Here is a 24705-nt window from a genome sequence, read left to right on the forward strand (position 1 = left end):
TTAATAGACTCACAAGGTTAAAACTTTAAAAGAAGGTGGGTTAACTGATTTATTAAAAATCGAATGTTTGATCGGACCATTCTCTTCAGGCATATGATGTTAAAAGGCTAAAATGTATTACGACACTATATATAAAACAAAGTATATTTCAATGCTATATATAATATAAAGTATATTACAATGCTATATATAATATAAAGTTTTAGAAGAGTCCATAATATGAAGTAAGGCTAAATTAGAATCTTATAGTTTGATTATATTTGAAAAATTTAAATGTTGAAATATATTTGTATCTACAGGTAATTATAACGTCAGATATCTTATTAGGTAAACTATTTTTGTTGGCTAGGATTATGTGGATCACTTCCGTCATGCATAAATTGCAATTCTTTGTATGTGTATTATATGGTGTAGCTTCCCTTATTATAGACCAATTCAGACTGAATTCTTGGTGTTGCTCATTTTTAATTTATTGATGTACATTGGTAGTGTAGTTGAGTTTGTGTTTCGTGGTTTAGAGTTTATATGCACTGTATATCTACTTTTAAAGTCAATTGTACTACCTATGCAAATTTTTTAAAGTTCATTTAGGGTTGAGACTTTGATTTTTTATAAGGTATTTCTCCTTAAACAGAAGCCTTTAAGAGGACAAAATTCCCTATTATGACAATTACATGTTTTTATTTTGTTTCCGGGTTTAGTCTTGCTATCTTTAATATCCAAGTCCTTATTATTGTTCTTCGTATTAGGGTCAGCTAGGTTATCTCTATTGGTTTCATTATTTCAAAGTTTGAGTCTGTTATTGGCTGCGATGATAGATCCAAGACTGGGAGTGGTAGAATAGGATAATTTAAGACATGATCTATTAAATATAGATTGGTATTTATGACCAGGTGGGAAGTTCCTATCAATAATGCTAAAAAATAACTTAGGGAGTTTTCTTACCTGGAGGTAACAATTTCCTGTTTACTCCCAGAATAGTTCTTATTCTGCCCCGTATTGTTAATTGTTATTGTTATACTTGAAAAATCTATAGTGTCTTCTAAATATATATATATATATATATATATATATATATATTTAGAAGACTATAGATTTTTCAAGTATATATATATATATATATATATATATATATATATATGTATGTATGTATATATGTGTGTATATATATATATATATATATATATATATATATATGTGTGTGTGTGTGTCTATATATATATATATGTGTGTGTCTATAGATATGAGGGAACCTGCGGTAGAGGTAGAGGAAGACATCGGATGAGGTGGTGAAGCATAATCTTCAAACTTTGAACCTCATAGGTGATGTGCTCTGTTTAAGAGGACCCATCAAGCTGAGTAAAATTTGTGGCAGATAAGAGTGTCATGTAAATGACACCTATGCCAGTGGCATACAAAAGCACCCATGTCAGGGTGGTTGATGTTAGGGAGGGCATCCAGCAGTAGAAAACCATACCAAATCAGACTGGAGTCTGGTGCAGCATTCCAGAATGCCAGCTCAGTCAAACCGTCCAACCTATGCCAGTATGGACGACGGACGTTAAATGATGATGATGATGATGATAATTATGATACTCACACACACACACACACACACACACACACACATATATGCATATGGATGAGGACAGCATCTAGAAACAACAGCCAATCTCTAATTGTGGAGGGAAACTGTGGAAGGAGTAACTCGAGAAGACATTGGATGAAGTGGTGAGAAAGGATCTTCAGGCACTAGGCAGACAAAGGACCAGGACTTGTGGCAATTTGCTGTACTTGAGAAGACACATCAAGCTAGATAAAATCAATGCGATCCATAAACACAGGCATGTTGTTTATGGCCATGCCCCAACTCACTCTTCCAGCTGAGAGGTCTTTGTCCTGCTGGTGCCAGTGGCATGTAACATTTACTTGTGCCAGTGTTACATAAACACACCTGTGCTGGTGGCATGCAAAAGGCACGCAGTACACACGGTAAATTAGTTGGCATTAGGAAGGACATCCAGCTGAAGAAAACATGCCCAAAACAGACAACTGGAACCTGGACAGCTCTCCTACTGGCCAGCTCCTGTTAAACTGTCCAGCCCATACCAGCATGGAAAGTGGATATTAAATATTGATGATGATGATGATGATGATGATGATGATGATGATGGTGTGTGTGATTGTGTGTGTGTGTGTGTGTGTGTGTTTTATTTCTGTTTGGATCAAGTTATTTTCTAGCTACTTTGAGTTTTGCTTTACCTATTCATACACATGTACTTCAGACAGGTTACTCATTAGCAAAAACTCTGAGTACCAAGAGACTAACTTGACAACAGTTAAAATATTAAGCTTTACTATGGTATTGAGTAATCTTTTTTCCAACAGTCAAGACTAAACTGATAGATAGAGAGAGAGAGAGAAAGAGAGAGAGAGAAAGAGAGAGAGAGAAAGAGAGAGAGAACAAGGGAGATTTATAATTGTACAACTACCTAATATATCTATATATGTATGTATGCATGTGTATCTAGATTTATATATGTATGTGTTTCCATTGTGTGTAAAAATTCACACATTAAAATACAAGCTACACATAAGAACACATAGTACTGTGTATAAAGGAATAAAATCTGTGACATTATTCTTAAACAGAGCTTACCTTATTACAAGATCCATTTAAAATTCTATAACGTTAGCGGTAAAACTTCATAAGTTAAAATGGCAAATGTTTTTTTAAACTTTAGAAATTTGTCCACCTTTGCTTGTTATACACCCAGAGATTAGTGAACCAACAATGTAATCATGAGATAACAACTGTTTACACTATCATGTATTTATTTTTGTAACACTGTCAATTTATTATATCTATAACAGTGAAGTTAATACAGAGAACATAAAATTGTAACTGACCTGATAAGAAAAACGACTATAATAAATTTTGCTTTGGATTTAGTTTGCAAGATTCTTGATGTGAAGCTGCATGTTGAAACATGTTATGCTGTATCTCAGGAGGGTCAGGGTATCAATAATAAGCACTGGTTGTATTTCACTTCTTTATTTATATTTGTCAGTTGGCTAACTATTTCACCAGTTAACAAATCAATATCAATGACAACTTCTTCCTTCACAAAATTTCTAGCCTTTAGGCAGAAAGCTACAAGTTTTGTGAAGCAAAGGGTGTTACAAGTGGAGCAGGTAGAATCATTAGAGGATCAGGAAAGTGCTTTGAAACAGTTCTTATGCTTCTTTACATGCATACATACATACATACATACATACATACATATGTAAAACTTTCCAAAAATTTAGCACATAAATACATATGCATGCATCTAGACATGAAAATATATACATAAAAACGCATCCATAAAACAAACATACAAATCTGCGCATACACTAACACCAAATACTGCACACACACACACACATATGCACAAATACCTAGATGATGTTGATAAAAGTTCCAATGAAGGAGCCATGAATCTATGTTAGAGTCCGGCTCTTTGTCTATTGACAAGAAATACAGAAATGAAACTGATTGATAACATAAATACATATGTACATACATACATACATACATACAAACAAAAGTACATACATACATATATACATGCATACATAGATACATACATACATACATACATACATACATACATACATACATACATACACACATACGTACATACATACATATCTGAGATGATAGTAACATTGATCCTCAAAGTAGTTTATCATGGATCAATAGCTGGATTACTACCTCCCACTTTGAAGGGTATGCATTTGCAATCCATGAACAGGAAATATCAATGAAATACCTGGTGCACAAAAGGGATAGAGTTGCAAGAAAAGCAATAAAATGTGAGAACCGATGCAGACTTTGTGGAGTTAACTCCAAAGATATCACCCTCATCATAAGCAGTTGTCCCAAAATGTCATCACGGTATTATCTACCAATGAGACATGGTGTTGTTGCTAGGACACTATAATGAAATCTGTTGGAAAGATAACCCAAGGACAAAGAAATAAGAACTCACAGTATGGTAGAAGCCATAGGCACTCATAATGAAAAGGGGTATTGGTGGAATGTCCCAGTGAAGACCTCAATAAAATGTAACCACAACAGACCTGGTATAATGATTTGGAATAGAGAAGAGAAATTGTACAGTTGTGGAAATTAGTTAAAGATGAAGATCAGTGAAAAAGAGAATACCTACATTAAACTATGGAAAAATCTGCAGTTACTCTATCCAGATTACAAGTCCACATTTATACCTGTAATTATTGGGGCCCTGAGGTATGTAACACATTGCCTAAATACCAATCTTGAGATGTTAGGCTTCTCAAAACCAGAAAGGAGAAAGCTAATTCAAAGACTACAGATCCAATCCATCACTGGAATTGTAAGAATCTGTAAAACTTTCCAGAAGTTTATCATTTAAATATATATGAGCATGTCTAGATATGCAACTATAAGGATGAGAATATATACATAAAGCATAACAGATAAATCTGCTCATTTACATACATACATACATACATACATACATACATACATACATACATACATACATACATACATACATATGTACAAACAAAAATACCCTGTTGTTGATGTTAAAATTTCAAAGAAGGAGCTTTGGATCTTGGTTAGAAACTGACTCATTCTCTATTGGCGAGAAATCTTGAAATAAAACTGGACAACGACATACATGCATGTATGTATGCATACATACATACATACATAAACACACACACACAACATCATCGTCATCATCTTTAACGTCCATTTTCCATGCAGGCATGGGTTGGACAGTCTGACCAGAGCTGGCAAGCCAGTGAGTCAAACCAGGTTCCAATCTGATTTGGCCTGGTTTCTATGGCTAGATGCCCTTCCTCATGCCAACCACTTTATAGTGTGTGATGAGTGCTTCTAATGTTACATCAGCATAAACACTATTATGAGTGCTTTTTACATGGCACCAGCACAAGGCTATTGCAGTCCAATCTTCTTCATCAGGAGGAGTGGCCTTAACATTTCTGCTGTGAAGGACTAGTCTTCTTCAATACAGCAAGGCCCCTGACATCTCAGTCCTGAGGTCATCCTTCAGTACTTCTACCTATGTCTTCCTAAATCTCCCTCTCCCATAAGTTCCATATATTTTAAATGATCTGCACCTCTTTATGAAGCTGTCAATATCCATCTGCATCACAAGGCCAAACCAGCACAGTCATGCCTCACTTTTCTTTCAAAATATTAGCATTCTGTTATGTATGTACACTTACATTGTAAATCCAGTAAAAGTATGCTAGCCTCATTCCTCTCTAGCCTTCAGATGTCATCTGCACTAAGGGCCCATGTCTCTACTCAACTTCCAACTCAAGATCACAGAGGAAGGCTCTGTATTTACCAAATCTTATAGAAAAGCCACTAATAGAAAACTTTTCGTCCATTAGCATTCAGCCTTACCCAACAGAGCGAAAGTCACATATGTGAGAAATGAGAGTGCACATATAAGCAGCAATTGCAGCAATGTGACCAACAAAGCCGTCAGCACCAAACAGTTCCTCAGAGACCTAACCCTGAATGGCTACCCACCATCTTTAGCTAAACAACGGCACTTGAAGAACATCAAGGTCAATAAACCCTAAAAGAAACATCATACTCCCAAGTCCAGCACATGCTTCCTAAAGCTACCACACTTTGACGACAGAACTACTGCAGTGATACAACATGCAGTCAGCAGGGAAGGACTCGACATACAGATAGTGCATACCAGCCCTTCCTTGAGAAAAGCTCTGTCCAAGAACAACACCTCTCACTACTCTGAGGAGTGCACATTGTCGAACTGCTCCATCAGTGACCCTTAATTGTGCCAGAGAACCTATGTTGTATATGAGATCATCTGTGGAAACACAAGAAAACTGTATATACGCATTAAGAAACACATGCAGGCAGACACTTCCGTGAAGAAACATCTACAGAAATGCCAAACCCAGGAATTCACAGTGCACATAAAGGCAACACAGCAGAACAGGGGAAACCTTAGAATCTCTGAGGCCATCCTCATACACCAAAAGAAACCTAAGATCAACAATAGAATAGAGTTACAGGAAGCTAGCTGGTTGCTATAGCAACACTCTTCTGCACATTTCCACTTCACACATGCTCACACACACACACACATAGGCAACATTCGTCAATTTCTTGAAAATGGGGCCAAAACCCCGAAATATTGAATACTAGGTAAGTCTACATTATTTCATATATTTGTTTTCTTGTGATTTACCTTGCATTTACTTCGCATTATTTTGGCCTTACCCACGATCCTTTATACAATATATTCTACACAATGCTTCATAGTAATCATTCCATTATATATATATATATATATATATATATATATATATATATATATATATATATATATATATATATATATATACATATACATACATACATATATATATATATATATATATATATATATATATACATATACATACATACATACATATATATATATATATATATATATATATATATATATATATATATATATATATATATATATATATATATATATATATATATATATATATATATATATATATATATATATATATATATATATATATATCATCATCATCATCATCATCGTTTAACGTCCGCTTTCCATGCTAGCATGGGTTGGACGACTTGACTGAGGACTGGTGAAACCGGATGGCAGCACCAGGCTCCAATCTAAATTTGGCAGAGTGTCTACAGCTGGATGCCCTTCCTAACGCCAACCACTCAGAGAGTGTAGTAGGTGCTTTTACGTGTCACCTGCACGAAGGCCAGTCAGGCGATACTGGCAACGGCCACGCTCGAAATGGTGTCTTTTATGTGCCACCCGCACAAGCCAGTCCAGGGGCACTGGCAACGATCTCGCTCGAAAATCCTACGGGAGCCAGTCAGGCGGTACTGGCAACGGCCACGCTCAAAATGGTGCATCTTATGTGCCACCCGCACAAGAGCCAGTCCAGGGGCACTGGCAACGATCTTACTTGGCTTGCCGGGTCTTCTCACGCACAGCACATTTCCAAAAGTCTCGGTCAGTAGTCATCGCCTCGGTGAGGCCCAATGTACGAAGGTCTTGCCTCACCACCTCAGCCCAGGTCTTCCTGGGCCTACCTCTTCCACGGGTTCCCTCAACTGTTAGGGTGTGGCACTTTTTCACGCAGCTATCCTCATCCATTCTCACCACATGTCCATACCAGCGCAATCGTCTCTCTTGCACACCACAACTGATGCTTCTAATGTTCAGCTTTTCTCTCAAGATACTTACACTCTGACGAGTATTCACATTGACATTACACATCCAACGGAGCATACTGGCTTCATTCCTTGCGAGCTTACGTATGTCCTCAGCAGTTACAGCCCATGTTTCACTGCCATGTAGCATGGCTGTTCGTATATATATATATATATATATATATATATATACATATACATACATATATATATATATGTATGTATGGATGGATGGATGGATCAAAACATTTTGATTCATACATGTAACTGCCAATAAATTGGTTGAGTGCTTTTCTTTCATTTGTCCACTCACTCATATATATATATATATATATATATATATATATATATATATATATATATATGTGTGTGTGTGTGTGTGTGTGTGTGTGTGTGTGTGTGTGTGTGTGTATATGTACATATATGTATAAATATATATAAATAAAGTTTCTGTGCATTTTACTTCTTTAAATATCTTTCACTAAAATTCACCTTGTGAAAAAATATTTTTTATCTAAACTTTTCCCTACATAAATAGTGGTTGTGTGGGAAGAAGCTTGCTTCACAACCACATGGCACTGGGTTCAGTCCCACTGCATGTCACCTCAGTCTTCTACTATAATCTCAGGCCAACCAAAACCTTGTGAGTAGATTTGGTAGATGGAAAATGAAAGAGGCCCTTCATATATATATATATATATATATATATATATATATACATGTATACATGTGTGTGCTTGTGTGTGAGTGTGTGTGTGTGTGTGTGTGTGTGTGTGTGTGTGTGTGTGTGTGTGTGTGTGTGTGTAATTAAATTAGGCAGCAGTTTAGCAATGTGTCACCAAAAAAAATTATAATTGTCTGTTAGACACCTACAGTGCTAGAAATAAGAGCTAAAGTGCTCTGATACTTATGCTCTCTCACTCAATAATAATAATAATAATAATAATAATAATAATAATAACATCAAAAAATGCCATAGGAATGAGAACCCAGGTTTGAAATTTCCCCTAAGGCACCTGATGAAAGCTGGAGGGTATATCAGCCAAAACGTTGTGCCAACAACAAACAAGATGAGGACAAATATCCATGGAACGTAAATAATGTAAGAATAAAAGAATATAAATAGATCTATATATCAGTTCACTAACTGAATGACCTGTGAATTCTTGAAGGTCAGCCAAGGACAATGGCGAGTGTAACCAAACATGAAGAATAAATTAACAGTAGAAAGAAATTGAATGGCACTCCCTTTAATATGAACCTCAATAGACACCATCCCACTCCACTCATACATTTAAAGCCGTTTATCAACAGACTTTCAACCACTATGTATTTTGATACACTGAGTGGCTACTACTACCTTGTAAGCCATGACAGACAAAAGGATGCACTTAATGCTAAGAATATGAGTTCATGGAAGCAATATTTATATATCACCTGAGGAAACACAACTAGATCTCGTAATGCAGGGAAATAGTCACATAATCAAATACCTGCGAGCCTGGAGAACTACATTGCATAAAAACAATTGTAGTGATTACAAATAAATCTTCCTCTATACTTCTTGTTGACTCCAACTTATTCAATTATATATATATATATATAAAATAATATAATAATAATAATAAAAAGTGAAAACAAAAGAATGAAACCTCGATATGTGATAAATAGAGGATTGTTTAATGACAACTTACTGTTTGTTCTAAATTATAGCATACATATATGTGTGTGTGTGTGTGTGTGTGTGTGTGTGTGCGTGCGTGTGTGTGTGTGTATTTAGATAAAGAAAATAATAATAAAAAGTGACAACAAAAGAATGAGACCTCGATATTAGATAAATAGAGGATTATTTAATGACAACTCACTGTTTGTTCTAAATCATAGCATATATATATATATATATATATATATATATATATATATATATATATATATATATATATATATATATATATATATATATATATATATAAAGGTTATGAAGGGTATTGAAGTCAACCAAACCCTAAAAGATACAGGTAATACCGAGTAAGTGCTGTATACCGACTAGTTTTGCCCCTGTCGTTGTAGCAACATGAGTGGGGAGTATAACATAGGTCGTGTATTAGCGTGCGTATGTATAAAGAAAGAAAAGATAAAGAGTCCAATGGCAAAGTTAGAATTATATTTTATGTATAAAGTCTTACACCTGTTTCAGGGAAAATCCAATGTATCCCTTCATCGGAGACGGTAATAGTAGAGGAATGGATTATTACATCTATAAGAGGAGATTTGTAGTAAGAAGTGAGAGCGATGTGCAGAAGAAAGAACAAAGAAGAAACAGAAGTACAAAGAAGTACTGTTTCTTCTTTGTTTTTTCTTCTGCGCATCGCTCTCACTTCTTACTACAAATCTCCTCTTATAGTTGTAATAATCCATTCTTCTACTATTACCGTCTCCGATGAAGGGATACATTGGATTTTCCCTGAAACAGCTGTAAGACTTTATACATAAAATATAATTCTAACTTTGCCATTGGTCTCTTTGTCCTTTTCTTTCTTTATACATAGATGTGTGTGTGTGTGTGTGTGTGTGTGTATGTATATATATATATATATATATATAAAAACACCTCACAAGGGTAGAATTCAGATCAAAGACTAAACCAGAATTCATAGTAAAAGAATGTAGTGATAGGAGATGTGGAACGTGTAACAATACCAACAACTACAAATACATAGAAAGTGGTTCCCACATAAAATTCAAGAACGGATCTATTTTTAAAATAAATGCAGATATGAACTGCAAAACACAAAATCTCATATACTGCATCACCTGTCCAAACTGTAAAGAAAATTACATTGGCGAAACGAATAACTCACTCTGCCAACGTGCAAGAATTCACAGGCAACATATCCGACAAGAAGAACTAAGAATGATTCCATTGAGTAAACATCTGGAAATATGCGGAGACGGAAAGTTCAAAATCTTTCCCTTTTATAAATGTACACGGGACGATCCACAATACCGAAAGGCAATGGAACTACTCTTCATAAAAAAATTTTCCCCGAAGTTAAATGTTTGAAAGAGAAAAAAGAAAAACAAAGAATGCATTTTGTATGTATATATATGTATATATGTGTGATATGATATATATAGTCATTTTTACTAATTGATTTTACTAATTTGATTTTTCAAATTTACAAATATTATACTAATATACTCTCATGCAGAACTACACCTTACCAAAAATAAATAAATAAACGAATGTATGACAGAAATATATTCTAAATAGGACTCAAAGTGTGTATATATAAAAAGAAAGGACAAAGAATATAAAAGGAAAGAACTAAAAACAAAGAAAAAAAAGGAAGACATTTTTTGTTTTATTTATATATTCTATTTATTATTCTCTATTTTTCCTTCTCTCTTCTTTCTTTTCTTCCTTCTTTTACCATCCCTAGAAACCCTCTCAAAAGAATAGAGTAAGTAGTAAACAAGTTTTTACCCTTTTTTTTTTGACACTCCTTAAAAAGACCATTTCAATACAATGGCTCTTCTCTCTCTCTTTTACCACATCCATCTCTCTATCTGTCTGACTATCAGTCTATGTATCTATCTTTCTATCTGCCTGTCTATCTATCTATCTGCTTATACATCTTCCATTGTCTCCAAAGCCTCACCCCAAAAAAACAAAAAAACAAAACAATGTTCTGTTATAAACAAAACCCCAAAAACATCTGTTTTATATAAATAAGCAAGATCTCTGTATTTTCACAGAATTATATTTGACAAGTTCGAAAGAGGAACGAAAGCGCTATTATATGTATAAAATAAATGAAAGAAGTTATTCCAAAATTCTGACAACTTTTTTTTCAATATTTAATTCTGTACATCACACCTAACACTCTTCACACACACACACACACACACACACACACACACACACACACACACACACACACACACACACACACACACATATATATATATATATATATATATATATAAGGAAACTAGAAAAGCACTTGGAGAGCACAGACCTCTAACAAGCAGCTCATTTCCACCCATATACACGCATGCTGAAAATTACCCAATTTCCCAAACCAACGCCAGCAAAACCATAACCTCCTTGGTGGGGTTAAAAAAAATAACACGCCCATATGATTAAAAAAAAAAAACTTTAAAAACTGGAATCATCTGAAGCAAGCTCACAGCGATGGTGGAGGAGGCAAAGCTTTTTTAGTCGATCCTAATAGTCAAGGCTTGTCATGTCATCCTCTGCAGACCTCCGCCAAGCAGCTCATTTTAAGATAGATACGCGAGTAAAATTACTAATAGAGAAACGAAAATAAACTTTGGAAGCAGCAACGCCACTATAGGCTACGTGGAAACGATGAACGTGTTTTCAAGGGAGATAATCAAAGAATGTAACATTGTAATACTTCATGTAAAGTAAATATAACAAACGAAAAATCCTTCAAGAATCCATAAAAAATTCCCGGATCACTACCAAAATTTCATCACCTGTTCCTTGTGTCATTACCAACTTTTGCTGTAAGTTTCATCTAATACTGTTCACAACTTTTTGAGTTATTTTGCACACAGATGGACAGACAGAGGGACAGGCGGACAAACCAACGCCAATGTAAACCTCCTTCCTTGTTGGAGGTAATAATCGTATTCTCAAATGCAGGATAATGCTAATAATATGGAATGAACAGGATAAATTACCTATATTTTGCAGAAAAATCTGTCGGCGGCCAGCCATCAGACTTGAACTCACGTTCCTGTGATTACGCGTCAAGTGCTTTTAAAGCTAGATTTATATATTCTAAATTTGGAGAAGAATTTGTCGTTCAGGCAGTTTAGCTTAATGGTAAAGCACTTGACGCGTAATTACAAGGATGTGAGTTCGAGTCTCATGGCTGGCCACCGACAGATTTCTCTGCAAAATACAGGATAGCATATCCTGTTCATGCTATATTATTAGCATTATCCTGCGATTGAGAATAAAATTATTTCCTTATCTGTATCTTTCAATACATCGCGACGCTTCTAAAGCAAACTTTGTTTGTTGACTTTCAACGTAAGTTGAATTTAAGATACGTTGAAAGTCAACAAACAAAGTTGAATTTAAGATATATATGCTATTCAGCATTATTATTATGTGTTTGAAAATAAAATACTTCTATATCTTTCAATACATCTCAATGCTTCTAAAAACAAAGCAAACTTTGTTTGCATACGTCGTAATTTTATATATACACATATGCATATACGCATACACACATATGTGTGTGTGTTGTGTATGGGGAGAGTCATATTGTCTTAACGTCATATTATCTAACACACTCACCGGTTTGATTTCCACTCATTTATTATTTATATATTTTCTTTCAAAATTTTCGTCGCTTTTACAACTTTGTCACTGAATGTTGACTCTATCCATTATTGAAGTTGCATTCTTCTTTTTGTGTTTGTGCACATGTGTTTATGTCAGCATGCATGTGTGTCTGTGTATGCACATATGTATGCATGTATTCTGCATGTTCATGTTTTTGTGTGTGCATGTTTGTGTGTACATGTGTGTGTGTGTGTGTGTGTGTGTACTTGTGTGTGCACCTCGGTTTCCTTGTGTGTCTATATGTTTGTGTGACTATGTAAGTGCATCTGTTATGTATAGATGTGTCTCTCAATATGTTTTTCTGTTTATATGTAATCTTGTAGTTCCATCTCCCTTTGTGTATGTGTGTGTGTGTTTGCTTATCTGTGCATATTACCTATGTACCTATCTATCTACTTACCTATGTATCTATCTGTTTACCCACATATCCATTTACCTACGTACCTCTATATGTGTGTGTATATATATATATATATATATATATATATATATATATATATATATATATATTATAATTTAGGGTACCTAAGAGATACCACCCTGCTTGAAATAGCAGTCAAACCTTGACTCTAAAACCACATTAAATGTTCATACAGCACCAGGAGAGAAACTGGTCGTGTGCATATATGCCTATATATGTATGTATACGTTTGTATATGTAAGTATGCATATGTTATATATATATATATATATATATATATATATATATATATATATATATATATTTGTATTTATGTGCTATCTGAGTATATTCCACTGATGAAGGCAGAGCCAGAAATCCAGGATCTGGAATTATCCAGTAATTTTTTTTTTTTTGCTAATTTATTTTGTCTCTTTTGTCTTCTCTCCTAGTGCTGTATGAACATTTAATGTGGTTTTAGAGTCAAGGTTTGACTGCTATTTCAAGCATGGTGGTATCTCTTAAATACCCTAAATTATAATTATTATTACCTTTGAGGTTTTTATTCCCATGCTGGCCACCTGATAAGATCGGTATTTTAAATAACGATCTTATCCTTATTTGTATAAATTTATATATATATATATATATATATATATATCCACAAACCTAACAACCCTGGCCGCCCCATTGTCTCTGCTTGCAATTGCCCCACCGAACTCATTTCAAAATACCTCGACCATATCCTATCCCCGTTAGTTGCTGCCCTCCCATCCCACATACACGACACCAACCACGCCCTTCGCCTCTTCAATTCCTTTTCTTTCTCTCCCGGCCCCTCACACCTCCTCTTCACCCTGGACATCAAATCCCTATACACCGTGATTCCACACAACGATGGTCTCTCAGCCCTCCAATACTTCCTTGACCGCCGCCCTGACCCCACACCTAGCACCCCTACCCTGCTTCGTCTGGCAGAACTCGTCCTCACCCTCAACTGCTTCACGTTCGCCGGAGATACCTACCAACAGGAATCTGGGGTCGCGATGGGGACGAGAATGGGGCCCAATTACGCCAACCTCTTTGTTGGTTGCATTGAGGCCCAAGTATTCTCCCAATTCTCCGGTCCGTCCCCGGAACTATACGGTCGCTACATAGATGACTGTATAGGAGCCACCTCCCTCTCCCGCGAACAGCTCTGCCTTTTCATCTCCTTCCTCTCTAACTTCCACCCTGCTCTTGACTTTACTTCTACCATCTCTGACACCTCTGTCAACTTCCTCGACATCTCTCTTTCCATCAACCCCCCTCCAACTCTCTAACTACCTCCGCCTTCTTCAAACCCACTGACTCCCACCTCTACCTCAACTTCTCCTCCTCCCATCCATTCCACACCAAACGAGCCATCCCCTACTCCCAGTTCCTCCGCCTCCGACGTTTGTGTAGCCTGGACCAGGATTTCGAGACCCAGTCCCAGTATCTTGCTCGTCTGTTCATGCATCGAGGATACCCCTCCCACCTTGTCCAATCCGCCCTCGCCCGCGCTCGTCGAATCGCCCGCACCACCGCCCTCTCTCCTCTCCCACACCAATCCCCTAACCGTACCCCCTTCCCACTCCGTTTCCACCCTGCCACCCTACCCCTTCGTCGGAGGATCCTACGGGCCTTCCGTCGCCTCCAGCTCGATCCCACTACCCACCCCATTTTCCCCAACGCACCCCTATCCGCTTTCAAACGCGCCCGCAACCTACGCGATCTACTGGTCCGCAGTACCTTCTCCTCTTCCTCCCCACCCTACGCGGCTCCTTCCCGTGCTCCAGATCCCGCTGTCACACCTGCCCCTTCATCACCAACACTACCTCTGTCACCGGATCGAACCTACAAACACTTCACATTCCACACAGTTTCACCTGCACCTCCTCCAACCTTATTTACTGCATCAAATGCACCCTATGCAACCAACTCTACGTGGGGCAGACGGGCCGCCGGCTGGCCGACCGTTTCACCGAACACCTAAGGGACGTTCGGCTAGGTTCGGACTCCCCCGTCGGCCGTCACTTCCAACTGGCCAACCACTCTCCCTCTAACATCTCCGTTTTTGGCCTCGCCCTGCACCATGGGTCCACTCCCTCGCGACTCCACTTGGAGCAACGCTACATTTTCAACCTTAATTCTTCTTTCCCCTTCGGACTCAACGCAGCCCTCTCTTCCTTATGACTTTCCCCTTTACGTCCCTGCACACTTTCTTAATTTTTTTTTTTTTTTTAACCCCCCCCCCCCCCTCGTCCCCTTTACATTATATCCATTATTCTCTTATTATTACACTCACTACATTTTTCCACTTTTTATCTCACCCCTACCTACACGCACACATACCCACACACAAAAAATACACGCACCCATACACACACATGTATGCACACCTACCCCAACACACCACACACACAACACATATGCATGCACTCACACGCTCAGACTCGCCCACACACTTATACAAACGCACATACACACGCACACTTGCGCATACACACACACGCTAACAATCACGCAAACACACACACACACCCAAACATACACACCCTTGCATACATAACCCGTATATACCCCCATTCACAAATACCTCCCACACACCTGACAACCCATACATACCCCCATTCACACATACCTCCCATACACCTACACACACACCTCCCACACACCTTACATATATACCGCCCACATACATGACAACCATACATACGCGCCCTCACACACACATAGCCGAACGCACATATATACACACACACACCCATATATACGCGCACGCCTACATACACAGCCGCATACACATGCACACACATACACACAGGAGTGCACACACATACACACAGGAGTGCACACACAAAATAGCACACATACCTGGCACACATACGCACGCACACACATAAACACACACATACACACCCCTCACATACATAAAACCACACACACACACACACATACATAACACACATACACATATACACACATGCACACATACACACGTGCACAAACGCACACACACCTCTCACATACACAATACTCACTCACATACATAACACACACGCACGCACGAAAACATACACAATATACACATACACGCACACACACAAAATATACACACACGCGCACACGGAAACACACATACAGACACACATAAACACACACACACCCGTACCTAGCACTCACAATCCCACACACACGCGCACATCCACACACATATACACACACCCACATACACACTCACACAGACACGCATACAATCACACACACATGGGCATAAACAACACACGCATATACAATAGCAAACGCACGCACACACACGTACACAGCAACGCACATACACACAACATACACATACACACAAACACACACGCACGCACAGAAAACATACACATACACACACGCGCACGTACAAAATACACACACACACGTACACGTACCCAACACCTACAACCCCACACAAACACGAACACATACACTCAAATAACCACCTGTTGACCTTCTACCTACACTGTCTATAGCGTCCACTAACCAGTCCTGCTACTAATTTCTTCCACTACGTCATACGCACACAAACACACTAACAGATAAACCACCAAACCATGCACACACACACACACACACATACATACGCACACACACACGTTCTGTTATCACACACACACATACATACGCACACACACACGTTCTGTTATCACACACACACTCGCAGACTTTCGCACACGCACAAATATTGATCTCCCTTTTTCACTCTCCTGTCTTAGAAAGAACTTTCCCCCACCACCTCCTCTTCCGGTCTTTTCATAATGTAACCTCGTGGGCATCGGTACCATTTTCGTCTTTCTCCGTTCTTCCATTTTCCGAACTTTCCATCTTTCCGACGAAGGGCTACGCCCGAAACGTCATACACTCTCTCTTTCCTTTCCTGAGCGTCCAATAACACTATCCATATCACGTCCTCACTTTGTTGTTTTTTTGTTTTTTTGTTATTGTTTTTTTGAACATATATATATATATATATATTTGCCTACAAACCAACCTACAAGCAAATGTACTTATGTATATATATTCTCTGAGTATTGGGGTATCAATACTTTTTACGTGTATTTCTTATTTAATACGGGACGCGTTTCTTTTATGAGGACGTACTCATGTATTTGTCTGAGTGATGGGTCCTTCGAGTTCTTGGATAAAATGCGTATGGCAAGTCAGCCCAGTATCCCCCCATGTTGGTCTCTGGCATATTGGTAAAGTATGGAGTACTACTTTTTGTCATCATATTGTCTCAAATGTCCATTTAATCTCCCCGCAATATGTCTAGATCAGGGATGGGGAACCTGCGGCCTTCTGAGTCAACAAGAGCAGCCTTCTGTAAATGTTAATATATATTTTTTAAGACCATGATTTTTTTGTCTATAGTTTTTATGCCTAAATTTACAATCCACACACACACACACACACACACACACATATATAGATGAGAGGAAAAATAACTGTGTTCAGTGATGTCACTCCAAGAAATTGGAAGCATTTTTCCATGAACCTAATGAATATAAACTTAAAGCAACATGGCGATAAGAGCAACATTTCCTTGTCAGTCATGCCAGCTTGGTGGGAGTGAGTGACTTCACGCATAATTGGTCTGCGCTACGTACTACTCAGTTAACTGTAATTGTGACTAAGTTCATAGTGACTCGTGAGATTGTAAGTCTGAGTTAGTTATCGCTTCATTTGAAAGAGTACATTCACCAGTGTATGCGTTGTTTTGCAGACTTCCTTTTTATCACTGAGACTTAATTAGTAACAATGATCGAATTCATTGCTACCCTGTTAGGCCTACTGCACACTGGTCTAGATAAAACGGTCTTAGATAAGACACGATCAATCAGCATCCGAAACCATGTTCTTGGAATCTTGGTCATGACTTTAGCAGTTGTCATTGTTTTGATTGAAAACCGTCAATATTTGACATTATTTCTATATTAATTGGATAATGATAAATAATAGTACTAATTACAGAAAAGAATATTACGAACCGTGATGATATTTATTCTCGAATGGTAATGACAATTGCCAAATTCAAGACCAAGAATATGGTTTTGGATGCAGGTTTATCGTATCTTGTCTGAGATCGTTTTTTTCTGGGTTAGTGTGCGGCCAGCCTTACCAATTCATTATCATCCTTTTATTTTTTTATCGGTATTCCAGAATAAAAACAATTTTCAACCCATAAGTATGTCGAAGAAATTGAAACAAACTTTGAAAGAAGAAAATAGGATCTTTAATGAAGAATGGGAATTACAATATTTTTTAGTGAATAGGCAAAATGTCTTGTCTGCTTTGTGATACCACAATTGTAACGGTTAAGAAATTCAATGCACAGCAGCATTATGCTCTTCATAAAAACAATAAATATGCCAAATTAGAGGGTGAGTTTCGAAAGATAACATTACCCTAAATCAAATAGATACCATGCTATTTTTAATCAACGCACTGTTGAGGTATCTTACGTTAACTCTATTAATTTAGAGCAGCATGTGCACCACATAAACAATAGTAAAATGAAACAACAGTTCAATAACCCACCCAAACATATGCATCAAAATACCAGCAAAGAAGATATAAACCACAATGAAAAGCATCAAATATGGCCAAATCGTGATAGTACAAATGATTTTAATATAGCTAACAAGGTAACAACGTCAGAAAATGTAGCCAGAACTGCCATATATACAAACCATTATCACTATCATCATCATCATTATCGTTGTTTAACGTCCGCTTTTCATGCTGGCATGGGTTGGACGGCTTGACTGAGGGCTGGCAAGCCAGAAGGCTGTACCAGTCTCCAATCTGATCTGGCAACGTTTCTACAGTTGGATGCCCTTCCTGACGCCAACCATTTTGAGAGTGTAGTGGGTGCTTTTACGTGCCACCGCCATTAGGGCCAGTCAGGCGGCACTGGCATTGGCCACACTCAAATGGGGATTTTTACGGGCCACCTGCACAGGAGCCAGTCCAGCGGCACTGGCAATGACCATGCTCGAATGGTGCTATTTTTACATACCACCGGCACGGGAGCCAGTCAGCGGCCCTGGAAACGATCACGCTTAAATGGTGCTTTTAACATTCCATGCTTATGTAAAGAAAAAGAAAAATGCCCATTGATGAACCTCTGCATGAGTACAGATCATATCTATAAATGTACCATGCACAAACGGGGAGGGCCATATGCTTACATTGGGCAAAAGGCTGATTCATTCAAGAATCGTTATTGCAACTATGTCACCAGCTTCAAGAAAATCAATGAGACATTCAGCATCTTTGACCGATTTTGTGTGGTGACTTAAGGAAGATAAAATTAAATATAACATAACTAGGTCCGTTGTAAAGCACACAAAACTATATAATATCATTTCCAAGAGAAGCTGACTCTGCTCCAAGAAACCCCTGTCTATTCCGTAGACCAATGAGAAGATCATTAATAGATTTTCTGAAGATTCTCAAGATGCCTACATGCATATAAATGCACTTCCGTACAATGCAGTGGGAATGAATTTGAGTAACTGTTATAATTTACCTTAAGGTATGGCTGAATTAAGTTTAGCTTTAACTTCCCCATTCTTATAAGTACCAAGTAGCTATTTAAGTCACAATGTGAATATACGCGCACCAAACCACACATATGCTTGCATCTTTGTGGACACTTGTATGAGCGACTGTACATGCACCATACAGCTTATACAAAGGCGTTTATACATCCATATCCGTTGACGGTTATTTTGAATATTTTTTCCAATGTATTGTATGTTTGTTTCTTCTTTGCATCGATTATTTTAATAGTGATCTTCAATACAAATGAAGTTATATCCTTTAATATGTTGCTTTTCTTTACATGAAATGAAAAGATACATTGCAGAACAGCTATTTTAACAAGTTATATTTATTTATCACTTGAAGAGACACATCTACACTGTCGGATGCTCCTGAAACAATCGATGCTAGATGTATCGAAACAATTGTAATGATGAATAAAAAGTTTCATATCTTCCATCTCTCACTTACCACACACGCACATACACACACACACACATACACACACACACACACATACACACACACACACACACACACACACACATACACATACACACGCAAACATATTTTCTGTCTTTTTACTTGTTTCAGTCATTTGACTGCAGCCATGCTAGAGCACCACCTTTATCACACTCTAAAAAATAGACCAATTATTATTAGAACTAAATTTTATAAAGAATTACCCAAGGTTTCGCACTCACAAAGCCAAAACTTTGGTGTAAGTATATATAATTGTGTTCGTTCATCTGTATCATTTAAGATCATGGAGAGTTATGTTAGCATACGGTGTGTAATGTGTGTGTGTGTGGGGTTCTATATATGTGTGAGGGTACAATTTGTTTGAAGCAGTATATGTTGGGGAGGGGGGAGACAGCGTATTTGGTGGGTGTCTGCCTTGTTGGGGCGTGTGTGTTTGTGTACATGGGTGTGCTGGTGTATGCTCTAGTCAAACTCTTTGCCAGGCTCAAGGGTATTAGTGGAAGGCTGAGGTTGGGGACCTGTGGTTGTAGTAATGGTGAGGCGCGCAGGTGTGATAGGATGTACTTCTTTTCATGTGGGCAACAATTAAACACTTCACTCCTGCTATTCAAGTAAATATCTGGGTGTTGGGTACCCTTTAAAATCGTTCTTTCCTCAGCCAGGCACAACCTGCACTTCCTGTTGTTATTGAAGTATGGTTTACACTTCTCCAAGATCTTACACTTTATGTTGTACTCTATGGTGCTTTCTTTCAAAGACCAAACATCCTTGGCCAATGGTGTGGTGTAGCATCTCCCAGGGATGTTGAAGAAGACTTGTGATTGTTAAAGCGGGTTGTGAAGGAGCCTCCTGTTGCCCCAGCATACTTCCACATGCTCAGTTGCCCACTAGGTCTTATGGTTGTTACCTCTACTTCGTATACAACTGTCTCTATGTTGCAGTGGTTGTTCAGTGGACATGTTGTGTTACCCCTGCATGAGCATCCTGCTTCTGCTTCAGGTGTGGGCCTACCTACTAAAATCTTTTAAGACAAAAGTAGGTAAGATCTTCCTTTGATTAATTGATAAACATTTCCCCCATACAAATAGATTCAACAAAACATTTAATAGATATGCCCTGAGAATATCCTTTAGCTGTGCACCTAGTGTAGAACAGATTTTAGTAGGTAGGTACACACACACACACACACACACACTGTATATACATATATAATATGGAGTAAATATTCAGAAGTGAATATTTATATAGATATCATCATCATCATCATCATCATCGTTTAACGTCCGCTTTCCATGCGGTTGGACGATTTGACTGAGGACTGGTGAAACCGGATGGCAACACCAGGCTCCAATCTAAATTTGGCAAAGTTTCTACAGCTGGATGCCCTTTCTAACGCCAACCACTCAGAGAGTGTAGTAATATCATTATTATTATCTCTGGTAAATACCCAATTACCAAAATATTTAGCATTGAGCTGTATTTAGTATGTCAAAATTATTTAACCCATTCGCCCGCATACTGCTGTTTTTCTGTTGAATTTTTCAGTGTTATTGGTGAGGGTTTTAACTCTTCTTTCTAGCAGGTAACCACCTTGCATTCCCTTATGATGAATATAGTGTGTGTGTATATATATATATATATATATATATATATATATACACACACACACTAATGGGACCTGTGGAAATTACATGGAATAGAAAAAATAAAGAGGACTTATTTAAGAAAAAAAGGATGATTTGCATTTTTATAACATTCATAGTCTAGCTTTCTTTAAATAATTCTTTATGTTCATCTACATTCATTTCTTCAAGTCTCTGTCAATGTTATGTTTTTCCTCTTTTTATAACATTTTCTTGCTGTTCCTCTCTGATCTGTGCTCTATATCTGCACATCTTTTCTCGGGCAGCTGACAACCATGTTTCTTGTGAATCCAGAGTTCAGGCTAAATTAACCCTTATAAACAAATATTAATTTTTTAAGCAAGCAGATGATAAATAATTGTACTTATGCATTAAACAATGGTTGCTATAAAAAAATTAGGTCAATAAAAAAAATATCTTTCACTATCAACACACCCATTATCTGCCCCCCCCCTCTCTCTTTCAATATAACTGCCTCCCCAGTCCATGTCCACCTATCTGCCTTTCTCTTCAGCTAACCTTTTAACCACTTAATAAGTATTCCTTCCCCTCGTCTTTTTCTCTCATTCTTTGCCTCTACCTTCAGCTGATCACGTGATGCATTTGGCCTAAGTGTATTAATATTAATCACCTTTCTCCATTTCTTCCTCTTTTCTTTCTTCACTCCTCCCCCCTCTCTCTCTCTCTCTCTCTCTCTCTAATTCTTACTCCACCTCTTTAACTAACTAACGTGCAATGGGTGAGTAAACAAGCAGATTATTATTATTATTATTATTATTATTTATATATACATACATACATACATATATATATATAAATATATATATATATATAAATATATATATATATATAAATATATATATATACATATTTGTTTTGCAAGATTTTTTATGTGAAATCGTGTGTTGAAACAGATGTTGTTGTACTTGGGGATGGTCATGTTGCCAGTTTAGCCAATAAAAACACACGCACTGTATATTTGGTGTTAATTTTCTTTTTTTTTCTTTTTTTTTTTTTCAGCTTTATATTACATTAATCTTAATCTTAATCTTATTTCGGCCAGAGTTCTTTCGTCACACTTCTGTGACCTCATCAGTGGTCCTTTGTTTCCTTCTTCTTTCTTATGTGTGTCTCACCTTGCTAACTATCAGCCATTTTGTATTTTGTATTCCTATTGTATGTGTCTACGCATGCGTGTCCTTCAATGTGTCTGTGTCTTTTGTAAGTGCATGTGTGTATGGGGAGTGTTTGTATCACCTATATTCTCTGTTAATACGTGTTCGTTTGTATTAGTTTTTATTTATTTATATGTTCATGTGTGTGTGTGTGTTTTTTTTTGTTTTTTTTTGTTTTTTTGTGTTTAATTAAATTTTGTTAGCGTATGTAGTATTTAATATTTAGTATTTAATTCCATTTGTTTATCTATGTATTGTATTATACTTTGTTCCTATTATTGGTTTATGGGTAACATGTTGTCACATGCTGTGGTTTGTTAGTGGCGTATGTTAGTGTTCCATTCTAGTTTCCTATTCAGGCTAGGTTTCCCTTCTATTATGTGTGTAGCTTCAGTAATTTGTCTAAGTGCTGCATCACTGCTATGTGTAGATAAGATTTTAATTTCTATGTTGTTGATTGAGTCTCTATGTTCTTGCTCAGCGTGCTGGTACAGAACTGATGAGTTCTTCCCTTCCTTAAGTTCCCTCCAATGTCCGTTTGCCCGCTCCCCTATACTCCTTGCTGTTTCGCCTACATATGTCGTTGTCTTATTTCTGCATCGTCCCTCCGTACATCTTATACTATAGACCACATTTCTGGTTTTGCAGTTCGTTTGTGGGCTAAATCTACATACGATACAGTTCCTATCAGTGCAGGGGGTTCTACTGAAAGGGTATGTTCTACTGATAAGGGATTTGATAGGGTTGCCTGGCCTTTCAACAACCTTAATTCTTAGCTTAAGTTTGTCTAGGGCCCTTCTAAAGCGGTACGCCAGTTCGCCTCTAGGGGTGGTGTCGACGAACATGACGCTTTGGTACTTGTGGCTATTGTACCATGAGCTTGCCTTCCCTATTTTCTTCTTAGTTCTTTCTATGGTGTTCCATGATTTGCTCCTATAGAGTGGGCAAATCCTATTCCTATCGTTGCGTTTGATTGTTTCAAACTTCTTCATAGCTCCTTTGTAAACCCTGATCCTTTCTTTATGGCTGTAACCCGAGAACTGCATGCGGTGGACGAAATGTTGTATATGTCTCTTTAATTCTGTAGGGTCGCACATGCAGGAGACATTTCGCATTACTCTGACGAGGTCTGCCATCAATATGTTGAATTTGGCATTGTCCGCAATAGCCGAGTTCCGGTGGATCAGGTACTTGGAGGCCATAGGTTTTGTATAGTGTGAATGGAGGATTCTGGTTTTATTGTTCTTAGTTTCTAGCCAGAGTTCAGTATCTAATACAGGTAATCTATGGTTAGGGTGTTTAGTAGGGTAGTCTATCGTAACCCTAATACTCTGGTGGATGGAGTTAGCTATTTGCTGGATGCTCTCCATAGTCTTAGTTTCTATTTCTATATCAGGGGTACTCTCTTGTGGGGGTGTCTTTACCACTAAGTTGATATCATCAACATATCGAGAGTACACATTCACGAGTATGGAGTTCTGTGTCAGGCGTTCCTTAAGCCTTCTGTCCCACCATACCATGAAAAGATTGGCCACATCACCGGCGATACTAACCCCGATGGCTGCCCCCTCGTGCTGGGCGTATAATTTGTTGTTAAATTTAAAGGTGTGGCCTTTTAGGGTGACCTTTATACTAGCTCCTAGTGCATGTGCGATCATTTTCTTTACCTGGTGGATATTAGTGGGGCGTAGACACATACAATAGGAATA

General features: G+C 37.6%; 1 protein-coding gene across 5 annotated transcripts in view; it reads right to left on the reverse strand.

Annotated features, from left to right (window-relative positions):
• LOC106883464 (cadherin-87A) overlaps window positions 1-24705 on the reverse strand; it is a 227101-nt gene that overhangs the window by 198421 nt on the left and 3975 nt on the right. Inside the window, exon 1 of one of the 5 annotated variants that reach the window (XM_089347728.1) lies at window positions 2660-2933. The exons of 2 other annotated variants lie outside the window; for them this stretch is intronic. Coding sequence is in view for 1 of the 3 variants with exons in the window: in XM_089347730.1 (XP_089203856.1) it covers window positions 2660-2676 (17 nt within the window). In the remaining 2 variants the exon portion in view is untranslated. Of the gene's footprint in view, window positions 1-2659; window positions 2934-24705 lie in introns of those variants that run through there. 2 more of the 5 variants (XM_089347730.1, XM_089347731.1) reach the window with 2 other exon arrangements.

Source organism: Octopus bimaculoides, chromosome 2 (assembly GCF_046866305.1).
Source record: "Octopus bimaculoides isolate indiv1 chromosome 2, ASM4686630v1, whole genome shotgun sequence".
Taxonomy (NCBI): Eukaryota; Metazoa; Mollusca; class Cephalopoda; order Octopoda; family Octopodidae; genus Octopus; species Octopus bimaculoides.